At 41.8% G+C, this 27,830-nt stretch overlaps 1 protein-coding gene across 1 annotated transcript in view; it reads right to left on the bottom strand.

The window, feature by feature from the left end:
• Positions 1-1,655: 1,655 nt before the first annotated feature.
• LOC124803191 (orexin receptor type 2-like) overlaps positions 1,656-27,830 on the bottom strand; it is a 151,738-nt gene continuing 125,563 nt past the window's right edge. The window contains exon 7 of the mRNA XM_047264374.1: positions 1,656-1,966. Within this exon, the coding sequence (XP_047120330.1) occupies positions 1,656-1,966 (311 nt within the window). The remainder of the gene's footprint in view (positions 1,967-27,830) is intronic.

Genomic DNA, 27,830 nt, shown 5'->3' with positions numbered 1-27,830 from the left:
TATTTTTCGATTGTAAACTGTTCTTGTCCAAAAAAAAACATCAACATTAAGCGCTCGCACTTAACAATTTGAAACAACACATAAAGAGAGCACATGAATCGCGGTATGTACAGTTTTAAGAAACAAGGCGGCATTGTCCCACCGAAGAAAGCCAAAAAGGAAAATGAAGCATGGCCATTCAGATATCGACAGCGGGGTCAGTAGCAGTAATCCGGTTAAAAGAATACGACAGAGAATGACTGGAGAGCCATTTGGCATTACAGCCATTGGCAGCGGTGTGTCCCAAGCTAGTGGGGACCGATGCATAACGAACTTTTTTGTTACGAACATGATTGCTGTACGTCCTCGACGTCCCACCTAAACTTCCCCAAGCAGACATTTTTTGTGTAAGTGACGGTAATACGTTTGATTCACTTGCTTATTTCTCCACTTCCACAACGTAAAGTTTAGTACCATCAATCACGATTATCGATTAACTTACACTTGCGATATATCTCCTGTAAAGTACCGCCTTAAACGTTTAACGAATTTAATTTTTTAGTAACGGATGAGGGAAGTTAGTACTTGTCCAAAGAAATCAACATTAAGCGCTCGCACGTAACAATTTGAAACAACGCATAAAGAGAACACATGAATCGCGGTATGTACAGTTTTAATAAACAAGACGGCATGGTCCCACCGAAGAAAGCCAGAAAGGAAAATGAAGCATGGCCGTTCGGATATCGACAGCGGAGTCAGTAGCAGTAATACGGTCAAAAGAATACGACAGAGAAAGACTGTAGAGCCATTTGGCATTACAGCCATTGGCAGCGGTGTGTCCCAAGCTGGTGGGGATCGAAGCATAATAAACTTTTTTGTCACCAACATGCTTGCTCTACGTCCTCGACGTCCCACCTAAACTTCCCCAAGCAGATATTTTTTATGTAGGTGACGGTAATACGTTTGATTCACTCGCTTATTTCTCTACTTCCACAATATAAAGTGTAGTACCACCAATCACGATTATCGATTAACTTTCACTTCCGATATATCTCCTGTAAAGTACCGCCTTAACGTTTCACGAATTTAACTTTTTAGTAACGGATTAGAGAAGTTAGTATTTTGATTAACGTTGCCTACTTTGGCCGTCTTCGCGGCTGTCTGTGTGTTGGGCTTTGAGAGGCGGAGTTTGCTTCCTCCACTCCTCGCACTCCCCGCAAGACTTGATCAGGATGTAAAATAAAAAATAAAATCTGTACGGTTGGCAGGAAGCGGGAAGGAAGATTAAGGTTTAACGCCCCATCGACATCGAGGTCATTAAGAGACGGACGCTGGAAGGGGACTCCAGTTGGGTAACAACAAACATGAAGGATTAATAGCGCAGTGTTTAATTTCGCGTGAAACTGACGACGAACAGAGTTTGTTTGGGACCGTGCATCTTGAGCATCCAAGTGAAATCACATCGTGTGGCACTATGCAGGGCCCTGGCATCACCTGCTGTTCTGCTTGAACCAACATTGTAGCCTACAATCAAGTGGCGTCCGGAAGTAGAACCGGGGTTTCTGGTCTTCTAAGGGTTACTGCGTGGGCTGGCTGGCACCGCGGCGCCTCCGCTACAGACTGGTGCTGGCCACCTCGTCGAGGTGGTCGTCGGCGGCGGCCAGCCGGCTCCGGCGTCAGTCGACGTCGTCGATGCGGACGATGGCGGCGGCGGCGGCGGGCGGCAGGTGGCTGGCGTTGGCCGTGGCCGTGGCGGTCTGCTGCAACGGCACCGTCTCCGTGAAGCGGCCCGTGTACGCCACGGTGGAGTTGCCGGCGGCGCCGGGGGAGGCGCCGGCGCCGGCGCACGCGTAGCTGGCCCCCGCCAGCCTGCCGGGCGTGCGCCGGCCGCCGCGCCGCGCCCGCCCCCGCGTCGGGCCCAGCCGGTTGCCGCCCCCGCGCCAGCACCACAGCCCGAACGTGCGCCGGAACTCGCGCCGGAACTTGCCTGAAACCGACCACCAGCTGCTCATCGGAAAGTGCTTCGGCGAACTGTACCGACAAAATTTCGGAGTGTTCCAACTTCAGCACATCCGCAAAAGAGGACGTAACTTTACACTTGATCTTCACGAGGCCCATGAAAAGACAGGCCGCGGCGCGTACGTCACGAAGGTAGTCCTGAACTCGGTCGCTCGCTCAGCTCAGCAGACAATATGCGTTTCTAAACCTGTTAACTCGCAGCTGGGCGTGTAAGTACTAACATCTGCTATTATGAAGGCTTATCTCACTAGTGGTAAGATAGATACTGCCTACATGAAAATTAAAGAGACCTTTGGAGAAAAGAGAAACACTTGTATGAATATCAAGAGCTCAGATGGAAAACCATTTCTAAGCAAGGAAGGGAAAGTAGAAAGGTGGAAGGAGTATATAGAGGGTCTATACAAGGGTGATGTACTTGAGGACAATATTATGGAAATGGAAGAGGATGTAGATGAAGATGAAAACAGGATATGATACTGCATGAAGAGTTTGACAGAGCACTGAAAGACCCGAGTCGAATCAAGGCCCCGGGAGTAGACAACATTCCATTAGAACTACTGACAGCCTTGGGAGAGCCAGTCCTGACAAAACTACTATCTGGTGAGCAAGATGTATGAGACAGGCGCAATACCCTCAGACTTCAAAAAGAATATAATAATTCCAAACCCAAAGAAAGTAGGTGTTGACAGATGTGAAAATTACCGAACTATCAGTTTAATAAGTCACGGCTGCAAAATACTAACGCGAATTCTTTACAGATGAATGGAAAAACTAGTAGAAGCCGACCTCGGGCAACATCAGTTTGGATTCTGTAGAAATGTTGGAACACGTGAGGCAATATTGACCTTACGACTTATCTTAGAAGAAAGATTAAGGAAAGGCAAACCTACGTTTCTAGCATTTGTAGACTTAGAGAAAGCTTTTGACAATGTTGACTGGAATACTCTCTTTCAAATTCTAAAGGTGGCAGGGGTAAAATACAGGGAGCGAAAGGCTATTTACAATTTGTACAGAAACCAGATGGCAGTTACAAGAGTCGAGGGGCATGAAAGAGAAGCAGTGGTTGGGAAGGGAGTGAGACAGGGTTGTAGCCTCTCCCTGATGTTATTCAATCTGTATATTGAGCAAGCAGTAAAGGAAACAAAAGGAAAATTCGGAGTGGGTATTAAAATCCATGGAGAAGAAATAAAAACTTTTGAGATTCGCCGGTGACATTGTAAGGACCTGGAAGAGCAGCTGAACGGAATGCATAGTGTCTTGAAAGGAGGATATAAGATGAACATCAACAAAAGCAAAACGAGGATAATGGAGTGTAGTCTAATTAACCCGGGTGATGCCGAGGAATTAGATTAGGAAATGAGACACTTAAAGTAGTAAAGGAGTTTTGCTATTTGGGGAGCAAAATAACTGATGGTGGTCGAAGTAGAGAAGATATAAAATGTAAACTGGCAATGGCAAGGAAAGCGTTTCTGAAGAAGAGGAATTTGTTAACATCGAGTATAGATTTAAGTGTCATGAAGTCATTTCTGAAAGTATTTGTATGGAGTGTAGCCATGTATGAAAGTGAAACATGGACGATAAATAGTTTGGACAAGAAGAGAATAGAAGCTTTCGAAATGTGGTGCTACAGAAGAATGCTGAAGATTATATGGGTAGATCATATAACTAATGAGGGGGTACTGAATAGGATTGGGGAGAAGAGGAGTTTGTGGAACAACTTGATTAGAAGAAGGGATCGATTGGTAGGACATGTTCTGAGGCATCAAGGGATCACCAATTTAGTATTGGAGGGCAGCGTGGAGGGTAAAAATCGTAGAGGGAGACCAAGAGATGAATACACTAAGCAGATTCAGAAGGATGTAGGCTGCAGTACGTACTGGGAGATGAAGCAGCTTGCACAGGATAGAGTAGCATGGACAGCTTCATCAAACCAGTCTCATGACCGAAGAGCACAACAACAGTAATAACAACAACAACAGTAAGATTCCATAATAGCGGATTCCAGTAGAAGATTCAGTTTTCGTTTGTACGAACACGCTTAGTTACGAGGTAACAGGTGTAGAAACGAAGTTTGTCTGCTGATTTGAGCGAGCGAGTACAGGACTACCTTCGTGACGCACGCGCCACGGCCTGTCTTTCTCGTAGACCTCGTGACCTTCTGGCGTGACGCAACGTCCACTGAAATTAGTTTAGAATTTCATTCAATCCATACAACTACATTTAGTTTTTTTATTGATAAAGTATAACATTTAAAATCTCTAACATGTCGATATGTAGTTGCTTTTAATACTAGAGCATGGCAATACTTTTCATTTATCAACATCTACAGTTTTTGCAGTTGTGATAAGCCCGTTTTCCTACGATATTGTTGGGCACATCACTTTTTATAGCTACTCGACTTTTACTTTCTTAATCAAGTAACTTATCTTCCCTGTAGCACAATATAAACTATGTTTTTCTTTATGAATGAAAACACACACAACAGTGGTCCAATATTCTGCAATATTTATTATTTATTTCATAAATCGGCTTTCGGCTATCATCAGGTACAAACATAAATATGTGGTGCAGAGATTTTAAACTAGTGTATCTACAGAGTATCTCCATTTACGGAGATGAAAATGTTAATGTAAGATTTAAGAATAAAACGAGAGGAATTATTTAAGTGTAAACGCGATGTAAGATTATTTAACTAAGTTGAAATAAGGGACACATTAACTGATGAATTACATACAAATTATAACAATTATTTATAGAAGAAAATAAATTTAACAATGAAATTTGGTGACATGTTCCAAGGGTGTGCCTGAACAAGACAATCTTGTCTTTAATAGATCGTAAATTACAACCAAATAAGGTATACTGGTGAGATAAAGTAGGTAAGTGAAAGTCAAATTTTTAAAACTTTTTTTTACATTGAAGTAATTTCGCTCATTTTATTCTTAAATATGACATTAACATTTTCATTTCTGGGAATGGAGACACCCTGTAAATTACACGCACTAGTTCAAAATCTTTTATTCAACAAAATATCATTGCACCACTTACTTATCTTCGTACCTAATGATGGCGCAACAGTTAAAAACCGGTTTCTGAAATAGCAATAAATATTATAGAATATTACACCACTGTTGTGTGTTTTTTCATTCATAACATATAAAAAGTTCTACCAAGCACATACGGAACAGTCAGTAATGCTATATTTTTATGTTTTCTTCTTTCTATATTTATACTGCACATTTGTAAACTTAAAAGTTTATCATGTCAAAACTCCCACATTCCTGTAACATAAGATATTTAAGTATTCATTAGAGCCTTTGTACATCGTTTGACTGCAGGTACGATTTCAGACTTCAATAGAAATGGCTTCCGTATAAAAGCCAGAACTGACTGTGGAGTATAATAAAGAAGTTTTTAGTAATTGGAGTGGATATGAATTCAGTACACAGTTATGGAGCAGCAAAACACAAGCAAGAAGAAACGAACAACTTTAGTATAAATCGTGTTTTACACGAACAACTTTCTGCTCAAAATCGACTGCTCGGGATGGATGCATGTTACGTGGCTGCATGTAAATCAACAGTCGACCACATCGCGAGTGGGACAGTGATGTCAATGATAAACTGATTGTGTTGAGTGAAGAGTTCTGAAGATCTACCTATCACAGCTGTTAGTGAATTAGTTGCTGCTTGGCACACGTCTATGACATCACAAGAAAGGCAGAAAGTCTGGGACAGCACTGCCTAGTGACATGACCTTTAAGGGGCTTTATTGACATTTAAGCTGCCTTTTTAGGATCCTGCCTAAACACACTCTCCGAAATCGCAACATATTCGGAAATAAACAGCCAAATACTTCTGAGATGCAGTAGTTTCAAATCCCCATCTACTTGAGCAGTTTTGTCACAATCGACAACACGTACATCTTCATCTATGCTCTGCAAACCACCGTGAGATGATATAGTCGTAGGAAAATAATTTTTTTTTGTTACTTGAAGTGAAAAATTTTATACTTTTGAACATTTGGAGCAAGTTGCCAATCTCTGCACCACGTTGAAATCTTATCAAGATTTGACTGAATATTTATGCAGCTCCTTTGAGATGGTATTTCATTTTAGATAACTGCATAATCTGCAAAAAGCCTGACTTTACTGTCCTGAAGTCACTTCTACATCTGACGATGACTCTCTATCCAAGGTAACATGCTGTGTCCTTTGTACCAAAAGGTCCTCAATCCAGTCACAAATTTCACTCGATATCGCATATGATCGTACTTTTGACAAGCATAGGTGCAGTACTGAGTCAGACGCTTTCCGGAAATCAAGAAATATTGCATCTACGTGGTTGCCTTGATCAAAGCTTTCAGTATCTCATGTGAGAAAAGTGAGAGTTGGGTTCGACAAGATCGATGTTTTCGAAATCCATGCTGGTTGGCATTGAGAAGGTCATTCTGTTCAACTACTCGTGGCAAGTGAGCCTATGTGGCGCCCCTCTTGTACTGCGTCTCACCTGTCACGAGTGGTTATTTTTGTTTACACGTCAGCGCCAAAATTGCTTTTGTTGTGAAAGCTATGTGCTGTGCTGTTTGCTACCTGAATGGTGAAAGTGTGGTTATGTGAGGTAACCCCTCTTACAGAAAAGTCGAAATATAGTAACAATGTGTGAAAACCAGTCATAACACAGTTCGCTAATAACCAAAGCTAAATTATTAGTGGATGTTCTGGACAAAGGTCGGTTGGAAAATTCTCTACACTCCTGAGAATGGAAATAAAAGTCATCTAAACATTTCGAAACATCTATATTTACCTTCTCGAGAGAATATGTACTTACAAACAAGTCTAACAATATATAGAAAGCTCACTTTTACTTTATCCTTTGTATCTTCTTTTCTTTGTAATTGTCAAATAACATCGAAAATTATTTTTCTTGTTAAATACTTCTGACATGTTGAATCAATATTCATTAGAAAACGTTTATCCATTTACGTTCTCAATTAGGCCTGCGCATTCTGTAGGCTTTTTCTTTGCACAGTCATTGTAGAACTTAAATACCTCTTTGCTTTGAGATATTTTGTCTCTTTAGAACAATAGCAGGAAAGATACTAGGCCCTCGTGCAATCTTTGCAATGTACCACGAAAATAAAGTAAAGAACAAAATAAAGACTAAGAATACACAAAAGCCACTACTATAACATGAGCGAGATCTGCGAGAATAGGTTAATTTCCAATGTTAGCACACCACAGTCACGTATTTCTGCGCATGCGCAGTTTGTAGCTTACTTGGTATTTTAGAAATCTGCACTTCGCTCAGTCAACTCATCACTGACGTGACTCACTCGTGGTACTGCTGGTGGCTGATTTACACACGAGAATGTGATGCACACCCACTACAAGTAGTAGATTTTGACCAGAAATTCGTTTATTTAAAATGGAGTGTGCTGAACACTGTACATACACAGAAGAGGGACGGTGGCATCATCTAGTAACATCAGAAGTAAATCAATTCTCCCGCCATATATTCATTTTATGGTAATGGATTTAACGACATATAACAATAACTTTCACTTTTTTCAATCAAATAAATATAACAACCAGAATTAATTTCGTTTTATACTATTTTATACTAATTTTACAGTTGAATGCACTCGTGATAATGAACGTTACTGAAATGCTTCTTCGGCAGGCAGACAGAAGAGAGTACTCCTTTGAGTATGAAGTGAAACTGAATGTGTAAAATGTTTTACTCGTATGTCTTGGGTCCACACCTGTATTAAATTTCTGTATGTCCGATGCAGGAAGTTATTACATGGGCAGCGTTGGTGGCTGTTCCTTTAATGGAGAGGCGGTAATAATAGCTCGTCAGTTGTGAATCAGGTCGGCAGGTAGGGTAGCCCATCTTTTGAGAACGTCTGTTTGCTACTGTTAGCCCAAGGCAGTACTACTAGTTTGCATACAAGATCTTGTACAGTGTAGATCATGTTTTTATTTGATATTATTTTTCTGCTCTGCAATGCTAAATACATCTTTCTTTTCTCCATGTACAAAATTATAAGAAATGTAAAATTGATCTAACTCTATAGAGTTTCCACGTTACTTTGCTAGTAATAACTGAATTTATGTTATCTTACTTGGATACTTTGGTGGTTTTCCTAAATCGCTTAAGAAGAATGCTGGAATGATTCTTTAAAAAAGAACGCCGCTGACTTTCTTCTCAATTTCTGTCCAATCTGATATTGTGCTTTGTCTCTAATGACTTCGTCGTCGACATGGCGTTAAAATACAAGCTTCCTTCTGTCTTCCCTTGTAACCACATCCTGGGAAAAATTGCCGACTGTACAGAGAAAACTGTGCAAAAACGTAAGTTTCTCAAGCTGCCCAATGTTTTCTTATTTCAGTGACAGATGTGGACTCCACCGTTATACGGAGAACACAAATTCTACAAATAGTCTTTGTTAGGTATTGCATATGCTGTTGTTAATTTTCGTCATGCTCGGTCACCGAACTGCGATCAAACGTGAAGCCAAGGTGGATTAAGCATGCAATAGGAAAAGAATATCAAGCTTGAGGCAACCACAGGACAGCGACTGGGATAAGTGGGGATGCCAATGGATACAGTTCCCCCGTTTCCACAAAATGTGGTCCTAATACCTTAAGGCAGGAATGGACGATCGATTTGGCTTGAAGGCCACTTTATGGAAGCAGAGGTTAGCGGAGGGCCTCACCTTTTGATGGCTGCATGCATTAGTTAACTTGGAATTTCAGAAAAGGTATAAATTGTTACATAAAAATTCTGACTTAGCTGGCCGCATAAAACGATTAGCTGACCGCAGTGCGGCCCGTGGGACGCTATTTGCCCACACCAGCCTTATCATAATTGTCAATGAATTACTGTGCACTAGACCTATTTGAAACAAACTTGTTACAAGAACTGCGATCACCAACAGTCACGTTGGATAAAATATTCCTCTGTGTCATGAAAATTTACCAGACTTATCAATCTAGATGCATTTGTTGTGAAGGACATCTAATAACTGAACCCAATGGATAAAGGTGATTCAGTACGTACCAGCGTTAGTAATGAAGAAACACTGAAAACAATTATTTTTCAATATAGTGCCCTCATAGGCATTCGTATTTATCCAAAAATTCCAAGCCCTGTTTAACCTCTACGAAAAATACGAGTTGTCAATATCTGTAAAATACGACTCTGTCTCGACGATGACGTTCTTATTTGAGCAGAATTTTTCACCTGTTAGCCATGTCTTGATGTTTAGGAACAAGAAGAAATCGCAGCAAGCCAGACAGCAAATACGGGGTTACGGCTGTGATTAATAAAGCAATTAATGCAGCTTTTTCTGCATCTACGTGACTGCTCTACAGTTTTCACTTAACCAGCTTTGCACGATTTCCCTATAGTTCCATTCTCGAACAGCGCCTGGGAAAACCACTACTGAAATCCTTACGTGTGTTCTATGATTTCTCTTATTTTATCACTTTTATAATTTCTGCCAATGTGGGTGGACATCAGCAAAATATTTTCACATTCGGAGGAGAAAGTTCGTGATTGAAATTTCGTGAAAATATCTCGCCGCAACGAGAAACGCCTTTGTATTAATGACTGCCATTCCTAATTCGCGGACCATATCCGTGATTCTCTCCCCCCATATTTCGCGATAGTACAAAACGGACTGCCCTTCTTTGAACTTTTTCGATATCCTTCGTCAATTCTATCTGGTAAGAGACGATGTCAGAGAAATCTGCTGCCACATTGTCGTGGTGAAACTGCCCTTTCTTCTTCACCAAATGGAGATATGGTTCCTTCAATTTTTTTTAGAAGCGATCCGATATCTCTCTGTGGCGCTGTCTTGCGACCGTTTCCCATTTTCGACAAAGTTTATGAGTATGACGGTTTACACGTATATATCGCGCATATATCATAGGTAAATTTTTTTCAGCTGATGAGACTGACCTATCTCCTCAGCTACTTTGTGCATTTTCGTTTGATTATCAGTGAGAATGGTGTTGTGGATTTTTTTTTTTTTCAAGATTTGCTGGGCATCCTGAGTGGTCCTCTAAAACAGACACTCGGCCATCTTTAAATTTGGTGAATCGATAATGTGTGAACATTGTCACTGATGGTTATGGATCGCCGTAGACAACATCAAATTTTGTTTTCATCTTCGTACAATTACTTCTATCCAGAAGCAAATATCGGATCACTGAAGGAACTACGCCTTTCCATCTCGGGAAAGACCACGTAGCACAAATGATTGAAATGGCTGCCACATCCAGACTAACCTATGAATGAGTATGGGTTGTGTTTTAGCGTCGTATAACAGATAACAGTACACAATAGCTATATCTACTTTAGAGAGCCCTCACGCATATTCTGGATAATCCTGATTAAGTGTCGAGTATTGTGCATAACCTATTTCGTACTAAATCGACGTCTGTGATTTACAGTTATTGTAAAAACACATCTGGTCACATTAGCTTTCTCTTTTAACAGGAGTATACGTTGTCTGCGTTCATCGTAAATTAACACCACTGTTGAATTTGTTAGTGTCCAGAACCTGAAAAAAGTTTCAGAGGAACAGTAAAATTTGTACCAAGCTTTTCTGTTGTAATAGCTATCTCGTATTTACTATAAATCGCCTCAGTTGTGAAACACTATTGGTAATCCTTTTATGATATCGTACCTATAAATTAAGAGAATCGGCAAGATTAACTTAAAGTTATTTGTATACTATTCTGTGAAATGCACCAAGCACAGTGCACCACCATTGTGTGTGGTGTTCTCGGGCACAGGATTAGTTAGTTGCTGTTCGTAAGCAGGTGGAAATCGCCGTGGTTACTGTCAAGCGACTGGAAGCTGCTGTAAATGAGTGTGATGGGACGGCCCCTAGAGCTTTGTACCAAAGATCACAAAGGTACCGGTATCTCAAGATACTATCCTCTCATGTGGATACCGTCTCTTCTGCAGGAAATACAAGATCGATGGCCACTCGTCTACTTGACTGTGAGTGATGTGTTAGTGGTAGGAGCGCTGTCTTCCACTGAAATCGAAACAGAGCCAGGGACACCCACTTCACATGTTGGAAAATGTGCTGTGTCCCCTATGCAAAATCTATTAATCGTTGGCAACTCAAACGTATGGTGAATAATGGTACCTCACAGAGAAATGGCAGAAAGGGATGGGGACGAACATTATGAACACTCACTGTGTTTGGCTGAGGAGCTCGTTCACCATGTTGAAGGAGCTGTCCCAATAGCCACTAAGGCAACAGGGTGTAACTAACTTAAGATTGTAGCGCGCATTAGGACAAACGAAGCCCGTCGTCTGGTCTTTGAAGCCATACTTGGACCATTGCAAAACTGCAGAGGAAGTTGAAAATCCCAGTCTTTCCCACGAAGTATGAACGGAGCTCACAGTCTGCAGCATGGTTCCGAGAACAGATTGCTGCCACCCTGGTTCTGAGTCGAGTGGAAGGCTTGAACCAGAGACTGCAAAGGGTCTGTGCACGATACGTTTGAGAACTGTAAGGTTTCCCTAAGTGGGTCAAGTGAGCACTACAAATCAGAGGCTGCTAATCAGGTAGTTGACTGTGTGTGGGGTACCCATAAGGTTTTTCTTTTGGATTAGGCAACTCTCCGTTCAGTCCAAACAACAATAGCTATGAGGGACCCGGAAGTATTAATGTAAGATCCAAAGAAATATCCCCCCCCCCCCAATCCTCTTTCAGAGGTGAGAGTATTAGAATCCTAGTAGTTAACCAATGAAGCGTTCACAACAAATTGCCAGAGTTTGAAGCGCTCCTTAAAAGCGGTGAGTCTGACATAATACTGGGTACAGGGAGCTGGTTAAGGCTGCAGTTGACAGCAGTGAGATTTCTGGGGAAAATTCAAGCACATATCGAAATGCTAAACTAATGGGAAAGTGAAGTGGCATATTTCTCGCAGCAGATAAAAAACTGAAATCCACCGAGCTAGAAATTGAAGCTGCACGTGAGATTACTTGGGCAAGAATCAATGTCAGGGCTGGGCATAAAATTGCAATTGTACCCTTCTATTGCCCACTTTCTGATGTAAGCGAAACTTTAGAGAACACACCAGTTTGCTTGTACGTAAGTTGTTCAATCGTACTGTAATCATTGGAGCAGACTTAAATCGCTCAAACTGGGGTAATTACAGTTTTGTTAACGTTACAATACATCCTGTGAAACATTACTAAATCCCTTCTCTGAAAACTAGCCAGAACACATCATATGGAGTCGGACTCGTGATGAAAATATATAACATCTAATGCAACAAATAGACCTGACCTCTTTGAGGGAGTCCACATCGAAACTGGTATCAATGAACACGAGACGGTTGTGATTACCAAAACACAAAGGCCAACTACAAAAGTGGGAAGATTTAAACGTTGAGTAAACTAGATATAAAGCAGTAATTTCGTATCTCTACATCTACATCTACATCTACATGATTACTCTGCAATTCACATTTAAGTGCTTGGCAGAGGGTTCATCGAATCACAATCATACTTTCTCTCTACCATTCCACTCCCGAACAGCGCGCGGGATAAACGAACACCTAAACTTTTCTGTTCGAGCTCTGATTTCTCTTATTTTATTTTGATGATCATTCCTACCTATGTAGGTTGGGCTCAACAAAATATTTTCGCATTCGGAAGAGAAAGTTGGTGACTGAAATTTCGTAAATAGATCTAGTCGCGACGAAAAACGTGTTTGCTTTAATGACTTCCATCCCAACTCGCGTATCATATCTGCCACACTCTCTCCCCTATTACGTGATAATACAAAACGAGCTGCCCTTTTTTGCACCCTTTCGATGTCCTCCGTCAATCCCACCTGGTAAGGATCCCACACCGCGCAGCAATATTCTAACAGAGGACGAACGACTGTAGTGTAAGCTGTCTCTTTAGTGGACTTGTTGCGTCTTCTAAGTCTCCTGCTAATGAAACGCAACCTTTGGCTCACATTCCCCACAATATTATCTATGTGGTCTTTCCAACTGAAGTTGTTCGTAATTTTGACACCCAGGTACTTAGTTGAATTGACAGCCTTGAGAATTGTACTATTTATCGAGTAATCGAATTCCAACGGATTTCTTTCGGAACTCACGTGGATCACCTCACACTTTTCGTTATTTAGCGTCAACTGCCACCTGCCACACCATACAGCAATCTTTTCTAAATCGCTTTGCAACTGATAGTGGTCTTCGGATGACCTTACTAGACGGTAAATTACAGCATCATCTGCGAACAACCTAAGAGAACTGCTCGGATTGTCACCCAGGTCATTTATATAGATCAGGAACAGCAGAGGTCCCAGGACGCTTCCCTGGGGAACACCTGATATCACTTCAGTTTTACTCGATGATTTGCCGTCTATTACTACGAACTGCGACCTTCCTGACAGGAAATCACGAATCCAGTCGCACAACTAAGACGATACCCCATAGGCCCGCAGCTTGATTAGAAGTCGCTTGTGAGGAACGGTGTCAAAAGCTTTCCGGAAATCTAGAAATTCGGAATCAACTTGAGATCCCCTGACGATAGTGGCCATTGCTTCGTGCGAATAAAGAGCTACCTGCGTTGCACAAGAACGATGTTTTCTGAAACCATGCTGATTACGTATCAATAGATCATTCCCTTCGAGGTGATTCATAATGTTTGAATACAGTATGTACTCCAAAACCCTACTGCAAACCGACGTCAATGACATAGGTCTTTAGTTCGATGGATTACTCCTACTACCCTTCTTAAACACTGGTGCGACCTGCGCAATTTTCCAATCTGTAGGTACATATCTATCGGTGAGCGAGCGGTTGTAAATGATTGCTAAGTAGGGAGCTATTGTATCAGCGTAATCTAATCGGTATACAATCTGGACCCGAAGATTTGCCCATATAAGCGATTTGAGTTGCTTCGCAACCCCCAAGGTATCTACTTCTAAGAAACTCATGCTAGCAGCTGTTCGTGTTTCAAATTCTGGAATATTCCATTCGTCTTCCCTGGCGAAGGAATTTCGGAAAACTGCGTTCAATAACTCCGCGTTAGCGGCACAGTCGTCGGTAACAGTACCATCGGCACTGCGCAGCGAAGGTATTGACTGCGTCTTGCCGCTTGTGTACTTTACATACGACCAGAATTTCTTCGGATTTTCTACCAGATGAAGAACTTGGAACTTTTGACACAGGAAAGGAGCACATGGAGAAACTATGAGTGGAGTTTCGAAGAATATTTGACTGTGAACTAAATACACTGTGCAACGCAATTAAAGGTTCACTTTTTCCAGATCCCAAAACTGTTTCCCATTTTGACGTAGAAATTTGAAATCTGACTCAAAGTTGCCTACAACTTTTCTCTGTAAGGGTGCAAAATCGTATCGCCATGCGACATCACCCTCGGTCTCGACAACACTTGAAACGGCAAGGTATGCGAAAAAAAGGGGGACAGCTCAGAACTTGATGTCACGTCTTAGGTGGGTTAATCGTGTAACAATGACACCAGATTTCACCACAGCTCCGCCCAGCATACGTGTCACACGATGGGAAGGTCGTCACACCCCCTCTTATCAACATTTCACCCCCTTAACTTAACGCCTAAGCGATGGAGTTCAAAAGTGCGACGCCCAGCGTTGAAGTCACGTGGTTTTCTTATAGGTAGCCGAGTAAAACCTTTCACACACACCGCCGCTTAGAATCGACGCGAAAAGGCCTCAGGGAATGGCATAAAGTGCGTCAATGAAACAATTCCTTCGCTTGGGGCGTTGATTACCACATATTTCGTAGCCGAATACCATAGTTCGCAGTGTGATGAGCAAAGGACGAGGTTCTTTACAAAGTTCGACACTGCTGCCATCCCTTGGGCGTTTCAACCCTATTATCAGGATATCGTGGGGCTACAACCCCTCGAACCCCTGATCCCTTTGGAGTGTATCCCGACCGAAATTTTTGCTCTGCTGTATAGCTTGAAACCACTAGGTACTGTTAAAAACTGTTCGACAAAATCTGGTGATCCGAAGCAGCAAAGGGCTCATACGCTTAAATGGCGCAGGCAAAGGTTGTACCTGTCAGAAACTGCGACACGCATTCAGCTTCGTGAGTGCTCTGACACCTGAGAGTTAGGTATCCCCTTCGACACCCCTCAGGTAGAGCTTGCCTGCCTTCAGGTGCTAGAGCAGCTGCAAGACAGAGTATGTGTCGAAGTTTCTGAAGGACAGCGTACGACGACAAATCACTCTGATTCTACCGGATATGCTGTGAGCAATGTCGACCAAGCCGTGTTAACGAATGCAGCATGTTACTCAGCCAGGAGACCATACTGGAAATGTGTTGTAACTTGTAAACATATCATAATAAACGTACAAGAACCACAGTTATCATCTGTTTGATCGTTCCTCCCCTTTTTCTGGACCAACACCACATTTTGACTGCCTACTGCGGCATATTTTCACCCGGTGCTGGAAAGCGGAATTATAATTTTTTTCGTCGTAATCAACGAGCGCACCTATTGACGAACATACCTGCGATGTATACAGCCCGCACTGCAACACTCGAAACACTGTCAGTTTAATTGTAACCACCTCTCATATTGGGTAGAAAAACATCGATGACCGTTATGCTGAACCTTCTTTCCTGATATGGTGCAAATGGCGACAGCACACCAACAAGACTGTTTTAAAAGAATGGTCACTTGAATTTAAGCAATATGAAATGAGATGGATTGCTTGGAGTACCTGTAAAATGCCAATTTGTATTTCTAATATCAAGGTCGCTCTAAGAATGTACCTGTCACTTAAGATATCAAAAACACTTGAAAAATGTCATTTTGAGAACTCAAATTGGTCAAAAACAGGCTTTGACCAACCTTGTTAGAAGACAGGATCAACATTTTCACTTAAATAGAAATAGGTTATGAAGATTTTATAAGTACTCAATTAATATGAAGTGTAGGCATAAACAAATTATTCCGTAACATTATCCAAAACTTCCATTTTAAAGCTGATTATTTGAGGAAATGTTTTCTTTGAAATAAATACAGGTAAAATTTGTTAGTTGATACATTCCCTTTGTTAACTGGCATCTGCCTAACAAAAATATTTCCTACTCTTTACAGTAATGTTATTCTTAAAACTGAAATAATGATTTTTGTATAGACATGAAAGTTAATTTTTGTTCTTTTTTAATACAATTGTTCATAGTGATGTTTATAAATCATGTTGAATATCTTAGTTAATTCAGCTTTCTTTTACATCAAATGGTTCAAATGGCTCTAAACACTATGGGACTTAACATCTGACGTCATCAGTCCCCTAGACTTAGAACTACTTAAACCTAACTAATCTAATGACATCACACAGATCCATGCCCGAGGCAGGACTCGAACCTACGACCGTAGCAGCAGCGCGGTTCCGGATTGAAGTGCCTAGAACCGCTCGGTCACAGCGGATGGCTTTCTTTTAGTTTTTTGTCTTATTAATTCATTAACTCATACATTGTAAAGCAAAACTTTATAGAATTAGATAATAAACATCAAGTACTACATTGAAGGCTTTTAATGAAAATTGATGTTAAATGTTGTTTAGGCAAGTTATGCAACGTAAAATTTCTCCTCGTATGCACACACCGCAGCTAGATGTCAACAAACCCTACATATGGCCCTATTTCCTTAATTTCTTGGGAATACTAGCCTCTTGAAGGCACCTTCACTGCAATTTTGATTTTTGACAGCGGAACAACCTGTCATTTCTCTGGACTACCTTTAATAATTAAGTAATCCATATTAGTTACATCGAATAAAATCCCATCAATAAAAATTTGCTGTACAAAAATAGAATGAAAAGTTTATATGAAAATTATCACTGCACATTTCACTTTCTATTACGTACGTTACATAACGTGAAATGAGCCGACTAAGGAGACGCAGAAGCGCACCAAAATCTATTGTATTTCTACCAGCAATGAATTACGTCATGGAATATGTATTGATACGCTTGGCTCAATCTACAGTGGGCACCCTACTCCAACAACTGTAAGTACGAGATATGTTGAATATGGCGTTTTGAGATTTCTGTCAATCATTGTTGAAATTCGCCAACTACTAGCCGGGTTGGTAATGCGGCAGAGGGAGTCCCACTTGGGAATATTTTGGTGCGGATTCCAGTTCAGGCCTTTACCTTACAACGAACGGGAACCTCCTGAAAAACCTTGGTGAGAACCAAGGATGATGACTATTTTTCATTTAATTTTGGACATTATATCGCTGACAAAACATGAAAGACTACTGAATATTAGAGTACATTTGTAAAGTCACTAACTCGGTTGAAAAGCGAAGAATACCTAAGTCACTATCGATTACAGGTAATGTGAACTATGGAGCCATTAATCAGCCCCTAGATGATCAATATTGTTGCTCATTTTTTGTAGTTGTGCAATAGTATCGAACGTGTATGGATTATGTTGGGACGCTGTGTAATAATACTAAAGTGATCATAAATTTTTGAAACGTATTGTGCACCCTGAGAAATACTGCGCTGTCTGTGAACAGTATTGACAATATTCTTGCCACTCGTTCACTTACAAGAAGAAAGATCATTAATATTACACACATCAAAAAAAGTTTTGCGTCACCTCGGTTCCGAGAGTTCTGGAACCTGTACAGAAAATTGGAATAGCGATCAACATAAACATCATAACCTCCCTCTTTATTGCTCATGAAAACCACACTTTGTATGTTGTACCACCGTACAGTGAGACCTTCAGAGGTGGTGGTCCAGACTGCTGTACACATCGGTACCTCTGATACCCAGTAGCACGTCCTCTTGTACTGATGCATGCCTGTACTCGTCGTGGCATACTATCCACAAGTTCATCAAGGCACTGTTGATCCTGAATGTTCCACTCCTCAACAGCAATTCGGCGTAGATCCCTCAGAGTCGTTCATAAACAGCCTTCTTCAAACTATCCCAGGCATGTTCGATAGGGTTCGTCTCTGGAGAACCTGCTGGCCACTCTAGTCGAGCGATGTCGTTATCCTGAAGAAAGTCATTCACAAGAAGTGCTCGATGGGGGCGCGAATTGTCGTCCTTGAAGACGAATGCCTCGGGAATATACTGCCGATATGGTTGCACTATCGGTCGGAGGATGGCATTCACGTATCGTACAGCCGTTACGGCGCCTTCCATAACCACCAGCGGCGTACATTGGCCCCACATAATACCACCCCAAAACAGCAGGGAACCTCCACCTGGCTGCACTCACTGGACAGTGTGTCTAGAGCTTTCAACCTGACAGGGTTGCCTCCAAACACGTCTCCGACGATTGTCTGGTTGAAGGTATATGCGACACTCATCGGTGAAGAGAACGTGATGCCAAACCTGAGCGGTCCATTCGGCATGTTGTTGGGCCCATCTGTACCGCGCTGCATGGTGTCGTGGTTGCAAAGATGGGCCTCGCCATGGACGTCGGGAGTGAAGTTGCGCACCCTGCAGCCTATTGCACACAGTTTGAGTCGTAACACGACATCCTGTGGCTGCACGAAATGCATTATTCTACACGGTGGCGTTGCTGTCAGGGTTCCTCCGAGCCATAATCCTTAGAGAGCGGTCATCCACTGCAGTAGTAGCCGTTGGGTGGCCTGGGCGAGTCATCTCATCGACAGTTCCTGTCTCTCTGTACCTCCTCCATGTCTGAACAACATCACTTTGGTTGACTCCGAGACACCTGGACACTTCCCTTGTTGAAAGCCCTTCCTGGCAGAATGTAACAATGCGGACGCGATCGAACCGCGGTATTGAACTGTAGACAAGACGAGTCGTGTAGCTCCTTCCTGGTGGAATGACTGGAATTGATCGGCTGTCGGACCTCCTCCGTAAAATAGGGGCTGCTCATGCATGGTTGTTCACATCTTTGGGCGTGTTTAATGACATCTCTGAACAGTCAAAGGGACTGTGTCTGTAATACAACATCCACAGTCAACATCTGTCTTCAGGAGTTTTGGGAACGGGGGTGATTCAAAACGTTTTTTGATGTGTGTATGTTGCAATGAAATGTAGAAATGATTTGCAACATTATGGGATGTTGTGGCAGAAGGGTAAAAAATTGGAAAATGAATAAGTAACTCTGATGAGCAGTTGCTCGCTAGATATAGGAAGCTGTATGCTACAGCTGCTCGGACGGACTTTTTAAAAATAATCTTTAGGAAAAAAAACATGGGAGGGCAATCTTTGCCAGTAACGGTAATGTATCAAATGTTGGACCATCAGGGTGTACTAAAATTTTATGATCATTTACCTCTTTCAACCTAAGTTTTCTTAGTAAGTTATCATTAATGAATTTTACACGCTCCTTATGCCAATTTTTCAGTCACCCCTTTTTCTTCTGCTTGGAAGAAAGTTGCGCAATTACCGTGGCAGAAGAGTGTTGATCGTCTTAAAATCGAATCAGACTAAACACTAGACAGTTTCATTGAGCCATCTAGGGACAACGTCAACAATATTGCGCAATATTATTGTGCCGAATGTTTATTATTAAAGGGCAGGTACTCACGGAGGTCCAGTGTGGCAGCGAATCTTGGTAGATATGCTAATACATTAATGTAGAGCAGATTTACCCTGGAAAGACATTAGAATAAATTTCTTTATTTCATGTCTATGACCAAAAACTTGTAGATCCTCAGACTACTGATTTCGGTCGGCAGTGACCATCTTCAGGTCTGCAGCAAAACATGAGAAAGAACACATATACAACTAGTGGATTGTCTGCAGCTTAAAAGAATAAAATAGGCCATAATGAAAAAATATTACTGACATACATGTGAAAATTATGCGCTTTAAATATGACGAGACCCACCTGTCTTTAAAACATGTCCTAATATAATGCAGCCATAGTGGCATTGTAAAATGGTAAACACAAAATCAGCGCCAGCACCGTCACACATACAAAAAAATATGGGCTATACGACAGTCATGTTGTTAACAGTGCTACTGTTCAAATAGGTATGCCTCGTCATATTTAAAGCGTATTATTTTCACATGTGTGTGTGTAATACTTTTTCATCGTGGCCTATTTTATTGTTTTAAGCTGTACTTTTGTTTTGTCCCATTTTTTTCTGCAGGTCTGCTGATGGTCATTGCTGACCGGAATCGGTTGTCTGAGGACCGACATGCCTGTGATCATAGACGTGAAATAAAGAAATTTATTCTACACTTTCTGGATCTCTGTTCCATTCGCGACCATGTCGCAGCTTGGAAAAGCAGTAGTTTCTATTTAGGCTACCAGCTGCAAATCTGGCGCTGTACACTGTATGTATTCTGGTACGAGCTCCACACTGTCATTTGACAAGTCACAACATGAGTGAACAATATGGCTATCGAGAAGAGAGACCAGGGACTGTTAGTGGAACAGTTTTATGTGAACAGCAGCAATTACGCTGCTGCACTGAGAGAATATCGCCGACTAAAAGGTCTGAGGAGAGGCCCGGTGTCATTAAATGGTTTAAAGAAGATAATGAAATTCGAAAACACGGGTGGGGCTTGGTGTGGCACCTGGAAGAGGAAGTTCTTGACGAGGTTGCTGTTGCTGTAACTGACCATGCAGCAAGTGTCCCAGGTAGTGCTTGCGTTCGTGTCGTGTCACGAGACTTATTCGTCCCATGGTCAACGGTATGGGAAGTTTTGCGGTTTATTTTACATTGGTACAGTTGCTTGTACAAGACCCAGACGGTGCAGCAACTGAAACCTCATGATCTGCAGCAAACTTGTGAATTTGCTCTTCGGTTTCTGGCATGGATCGAAGTTCATGAGATGTGTTTGGGCAATATTTTATGGAGTGACGAGGCATATTTTACACTACAAGGTGCAGTGAATGCGCAGAATTGCCGAATTTGGGATACTGGTAAACTGCGTTTTGTGCACAAAGAGTCATTGCACTCGCCATATGTGATTGTGCGGTGTGGATCCACAAGCACCTTTATTCTCGGCCCGCTGTTCTTTGAAGAGAAGCCCAGATGCGCTGACAGGTGTTCTGTGATGTGTGCGCTTTATATAGACCTCCTTACACAGCGTGTGGTTTCTGCTTTCGAAGAGCGCAACAGTGTGGAAACCGCTGTTTTCATGCAAGATGGCGCAACACATCGTATCTTGTCGCTCGCCCAGCGAAAGATCTGCTTAATGCAAGGTTCCGCGAACGTGTTATCGGCAGAGGTTTTCTAGATGCATGGCCTGCTAAAACGTCTGATGTGAATCCATGTGACTTTTGGCTTTGGGTACATCTAAAAGAACGCATTTACTAGGGACATATTTGGTCTCTACCTCATCTGAAAGCCAGGACACAGAAAGATGTTGCTTAGATTCCAGCGGATCTGCTGAGAGAAACTGTTGATCAGTCGTTTTGCGGATGTAGTATCTCGAAAGTGAGTTGTGTTGTTGTTGTGGTCTTCAGTCCAGAGACTGGTTTGATGCAGCTCTCCGTGCTACTCTACCCCGTGCAAGCCTCTTCATCTCCCAGTACCTACTGCAACCTACAGCCTTCTGAATCTGTTTAGTGTATTCATCTCTTGGTCTCCCTCTACGATTTTTACCCTCTGCGCTGCCCTCCAATACTAAATTGGTGATCCCTTGATGCCTCAGATTATATGCCCTACCAACCGATCCCTTCTTCTAGTCAAGTTGTGCCACAAATTTATCTTTTCTCCGATTCTATTCGATACCTCCTCATTAATTATTTGATCACCCATCTAATCTTCAGCATTCTTCTGTAGCACCACATTACGAAAGATTCTATTCTCTTCTTGTCCAAGCTATTTATCGTCCATGTTTCACTTCCATACATGGCTAACTCCACACAAATACTTTCAGAAACGACTCCCTGACACTTAAATCTATACTCGATGTTAACAAATTTTTCTTCTTCAGAAACGCTTTCCTTGCCATTGCCAGTCTACATTTTATATTCTCTCTACTTCGATCATCATCAGTTATTTTGCTCCCCAAATAGCAAAACTCATTTACTACTTCAAGTTTCTCATTTCCTAATCTAATTCGCTCAGCATCACCCGATTTAATTCGACTACATTCCATTATCCTTATTTTGCTTTTGTTGATTTTCATCTTATATCCTCCTTTCAAGACACTATCCATTCCGTTCAACTGCTCTTCCAAGTCCTTTGCTGTCTCTGACAGAATTACAATGTCATCGGGGAACCCAAAGGTTTTATTTCTTCTCCATGGATTTTAATACCTACTCCGAATTTTTCTTTTGTTTCCTTCACTGCTTGCTCAATATACAGATTGAATAACATCGGGGAGAGGCTACAACCCTGTCTCACTCCCTTCCCAACCACTGCTTCCCTTTCATGCCCCTCGACTCTTATAACTGCCATCTGGTTTTTGTACAAATTATAAATAGCCTTTCCCTCCCTGTATTTTACCCCTGCCACCTTTAGAATTTGAAAGAGAGTATTCCAGTCAACAATGTTAAAAGCTTTCTCTAAGTCTACAAATGCTAGAAACGTAGGTTTGCCTTTCATTAATCTGTCTTCTAAGATATGTCGTAGGGTCAGTATTGCCTCACGTGATCAAACATTTCTACGGAATCCAAACTGATCTTCCCCGAGGTCGGCTTGTACCAGTTTTTCCATTCGTCCGTAAAGAATTGGTGTTAGTATATCGCAGCTGTGACATATTAAACTGATAGTTCGGTAATTTTCACATCTGTCAACAGCTGCTTTCTTTGGGATTGGAATTATTATATTTTTCTTGAAGTCTGAGGATATTTCGCCTGTCTCATACATCTTGCTCACTAGATGGTAGAGTTTTGTTAGGCTGTCAGTAGTTCTAATGGAATGTTGTCTACTCCCGGGGCCTCGTTTCGACTTAGGTCTTTCAGTGCTCTGGCAAACTCTTCACGCAGTATCATATCTCCCATTTCATCTTCATCTACTCCCTCTTGCATTTCTATAATATTGTCCTCAAGAACATCGTCCTTGTATACACCCTCTGTGTACTCGTTCCACCTTTCTGCTTTCCCTTCTTTGCTTAGAAAAAAAAAGTTAAAACGTGTGTGAAACTCGCCTAATCCCGCGCAGCTAACTGGGTTTCCATCTGAGCTCTTGATATTCATGCAAGTGGTTCTCTTGTCTCCAAAGGTCTCTTTAATTTTTCTGTAGGCAGTATCTATCTTACCCCTAGTGATCCTACATCCTTACTTTTGTCCTCTAGCCATCCCTGCTTAGCCATTTTGCACTTTCTGTCGATCTAATTTTTGAGACGTTCGTATTCCTTTTTGCCTGCCTCATTTACTGCATTTTTATATTTTCTCCTTTCATCAATTAAATTCCATCTCTCTTCCGTTACCCAAGGATTTCTATTAGTCGTCACCTTTTTACCTACTTGATCCTCTGCTACCTTCATTGAGTATGTGGTGATTAATAATAAAATCAACACTATGCCTTTTTCTGCCCAAGTACCATTACATGCGAAAACCATTCTAAACATCTTTCTTGCATTTACAGCGTCTGATCTGCACCTGTTGACCAAAATTGGAACTACATTTTTTTTAGCGTAAATCTGTTCCGCATTAACGCATTAGCAATATCTACCAAGTTTCGCTGCCGTGCGATAATTAAGGCCTGCACTGGACCTTTGTAGGTGGGTGCACTTTAATTACAAATTCCCAGTAGAATAACACTGACGTCGAGGGGACACTTTAACCGCTCTCTGTATAGGTGTTGTAGTCAGCTGTCATTAGCAATGAGATCTGTGCGCAAACACGGGTTGTTATTGAATCACCCTCGCACGTTAACGACCCCAGCTGCCTGACGAGCCGTTACCGACTGCCCAATGTGGAGGGCCACTGAGGCGGGGCAGTTGGCGCCCCTGGGCGCGGACAGGCAGCGCCGCGCAGCTACTGGTGCAGGAACTGTCACTGGCAGGCGAGCGTGGCCGGCGGCACGGCCCACGTGACGCGCCGCGACACGGACGTGCGGTTGCCGCGGCGCCGTAGCTCGTAGCTGCCGCCGCCGCCGCGGCCCTCGGCGGCGCTGCCGTCGCCGCAGGCACAGCCGCAGCGGCGCGGGGCGCAGACCCGGAAGAGCCGGCGGAAGGCCTGCCGGAACTTGCCTGCCAACAGGTGCGCGGCTCGGTGCCGCCTGGCCGCCACGACAAGGGGGCGCTGGAGCGACTGGCGCGCGTGCAAACCGTGGAGCATAGTCATGTAGGGAGTGAGCATTCGGAATTCCGTCTGCAAATCTCCTGCAGCTCAAGTCACGTGATTTTGGGACGGCACATCTTAACCCGTATAGCGCTCTGCGTATTTTGAGTGTCCCTACTTCGCTTATGTCATTCTTGGGAGTAAGTTGATGCTGTTAACAAGAAACGACAGTAAAGAATATGTATATATTGAGAGGCCATTGTCAAAACACGCAGGCTAGTGAACAGGGATCGACAAGAGCTTCGCGAACTTGCACCACTTATTGCCCGAGTCGCCCGTTTCTGAGTAAAAAATACCTTTCGAATAGTAAAAATGCAGCATTAAGTCTTTGAACAAGATCCTGAACATGGACTTTCCACGACAGTTTACTATCTATCTGAACACCTAGAAATTTGAACTGTTCAGTTTCACTAATCATATAACCATTCTGCAAAATTAAAACGTCGTGTTTTGTTGAATTGTGTGTTATAATCTGTAAAATATGAGTCTTACTGTGATTTAACGTTGATTTATTTTCTACAAGCCATAAACTTATGTCATGAATTGCACTATTTGAAACAGTGCCAATGTTGCACATAAAATCCTTTACTACCAAGGTAGTGTCATCAGCAAACAGAAATATTTTAATATCGCCTGTAATAATAGAGGACATATCGTTTATGTAAATAAGGAAAAGGAGTGGCCCCAACACTGATCCCTGGGGCACCCCCCATTTGACTGTGCCCTACTCAGACCCCACATCACAGCCATTCTCAACAACGTGAATAATGACCTTTTGCTATCTGTTATTAAAGTAAGAGGTGAACCAATTGTAAACTACTCCATCCTGGATCACCTTCAGAAGTAACGTGAAACTTTGTATACCCATTTTACAGACATCTTAACAATTTGATATCAGGAACTGAAGTGTGCTTGAAAATGTAAACAGCAATGCTACTGTGCTTTTCCGCCACAGTATCATTGCTTTGATTCTACTTTATTAACGTTTTTTTCGGCAACGGAATAAGAAGTGACAGCCAACAACATTTCTTTCTTTTTATGTTATACTTATTCATATTGTCGAATCTCTGTTCTAATTAATTACGTTGCAGTGTTGCGAAAGAAAAACGCATTTGGAACTATGAGACTGTGACAGTAAATACGGTATCGGTTGTCACCACCAGCTTGTCCATTATTATTTTTAATTTTTATTTATTTACCCCTCTGCATTTTATAGGCAAGTAAACTGTCTAAAACCATTTTTTCGACATCTTATCAGAAAAGTAAAACTATACTCTGCCACAAAGTAAATAAATAAACAAATAAATAAAAATAAAAATAGCAAATACAAATTCAATGCTCGAATTTTGGAGAAATAAAAAAAGTGACCGTCAACATTTTTTTAAGTTTTCTATTTCACTGATTCATATTGTCGAATCTGTTCTAATTAATAACGTTACATTAAAAATGTATAGGGAACTGTCCCATGCAGAAATACTTAGATACATGCAAGGATTTGAGGACCTGCACAAAGTGGAGGAAATTAATCAGACTGGGATCATGCATAAATTTTATCTACTTACTAACAAAGCACCAATATGTATATACCGACTGGCAGTTTACTCACATACACTTGCAAATTTATCTAGCATTGTCTCGTAAGTATATGTTCATAAAACTGTAGAAATATCTTATAATGCAAGACTTTATAATACTGTGTCTCGATATTTTTCAACATATAATGTGCCTCATATCAATATGACTTCGCAGTTATACATTTTCTGAAGAAACCTATGAAAAGTGACTGTCTGCCCTTCTCTTTACATCCCTAGAAACGACAATACTGTGCCATAGCTGTAACTTAAACTCAAATGTGCAGAAACGTATATAAAACAAATCGGATAGTGTAAGTGTAAGTTTCGCTGTTATTGAAAATTGTAGACAAGCAACGTCGTCCCGAAATTACTTGACTAGCCAGGTTTGAGGTTGAGAATAGGGGCACGCTACGCTTACTGCATAGGTATAAATTTTCTATAGTGCAAACCAAAGGCTCAAGCAGGCAGCTCACCTCTCTCACTATCCCTCTCGCGGAAATCATTGGTAGCGGCATGCTTGAACGAAATCCTCTCCGCTTTCGAGCTGCGACAAATCGAACAAAATCTCCGGGCCTTCGTTAGTCACATCTATAATATTAATCTGCGACTCATTAGAAGGAAGACTGGGGTTTAAAATCCCATTGATAACGAGTCTACAGACAGAGAGTATACGTTAACGGAGGACTTGCACCATTTCCGTTTAGGGCCAGAGACTGTTACACAGTACTGGTGTAATTTAGCCGTTTTGTACTATAACTTGGAATATGCCATTTCAAGGCAACGGCGCATTGAACATTTATACATCACTCTTATCATTAAATGTCAGTTAATGATGCATGAAGCCTTCGAGAGAAAGTATGATAATTAAGACCATACCCAAAATTACTGCGACACAATCGTAGCGAAATGGAGAAAACCGCAGACTGCGGTGTGGAAGGCTATCTGGTTCACGTGCAGCTGCATGCAAGTTTGTGTGTGTGTTTGTTTTCTTTCACCTTAGCGCTGTTAACACGTTCTGAGACATTCTTGTAAATGTAATACAAGTACGTTCTTCGATATTCAATGTTATTTACATTTCCATCTGATTACAATACGACAGATGGAACAAATATTTGGCTATTTATTTCCGAATATGTGTCGATTTAGGAATGTGTGGCGGGAACCTAAGAGGACAGCTTAAATTGCTGCGGGTGAAACGAGGAGCAATATATTTCATCTTCTTCCATGTCACAAATAATCCGCTGTTTTTTTCGAATATGTGACGGTTTCCCGGAGTGTGGTTGGGTAGGAAGCTAAGAGGACACCTTAAATTACTGCGGGCGAAACGAGCAGCATTATTACTTGTCACAAATATTTGGCTGTGTGCAAGGACTTATACGCTCAAAATAGGTGGTTGGCTGTTTATTTCGTAGCGCAAGCAAAGATCATGAAGAGACAGACACTTTACGTTACGGCCAATGCCAGTTCTTGCCACGAACCTGATGTGCGACGACATCTACCCATACACCACAGTATAATCAGCAAACTGCCGCAGATTGCTGCTACCTCTGGTCGTCAGGTCATTTCGACCAGGGATTCCCAAAGTGGTCGATATCGACCCCTTGGGGTCGATATCGGTTTCCTAGGGGTCGACATGAACAAAATCTGATTTTGGGGGTCGACAAGGTCTAAAAATCGACCGCTATTAAATTAACACAATATTTAAAACTGTCTGGTAACTTAAAGCATTACTAATTCACACTCTGTCTTCTTTTATTGACCTAAGTCAGAATGAAAAATAACACTCTGTAGCAGCTGCTTTAAGTTAGCGGACCATTATGAATAAGGGGGTTGACCTTAAAAGTAGGTAATTTGGACATGGGGGTCTGAGGTAAGAGTTCATTTTGGAAAAGGGGTCACTTGTCCAAAGTAGTTTGGGGATCCCTGATTTAGACAGACAGAGAATAAGAGCAGTCCTATAACACTTCCCTGGTGCACTCCTGACGATATTTTTGTCTCTGATGAATTCCCGCTGTCAAGGACAG

This window comes from Schistocerca piceifrons, chromosome 6 (genome assembly GCF_021461385.2).
Source record: "Schistocerca piceifrons isolate TAMUIC-IGC-003096 chromosome 6, iqSchPice1.1, whole genome shotgun sequence".
In the NCBI taxonomy this organism is placed as follows: domain Eukaryota; kingdom Metazoa; phylum Arthropoda; class Insecta; order Orthoptera; family Acrididae; genus Schistocerca; species Schistocerca piceifrons.
The sequence above is the reverse complement of the archived record's forward strand: the minus strand, read 5'-3'. Positions and strand labels throughout refer to the sequence as shown.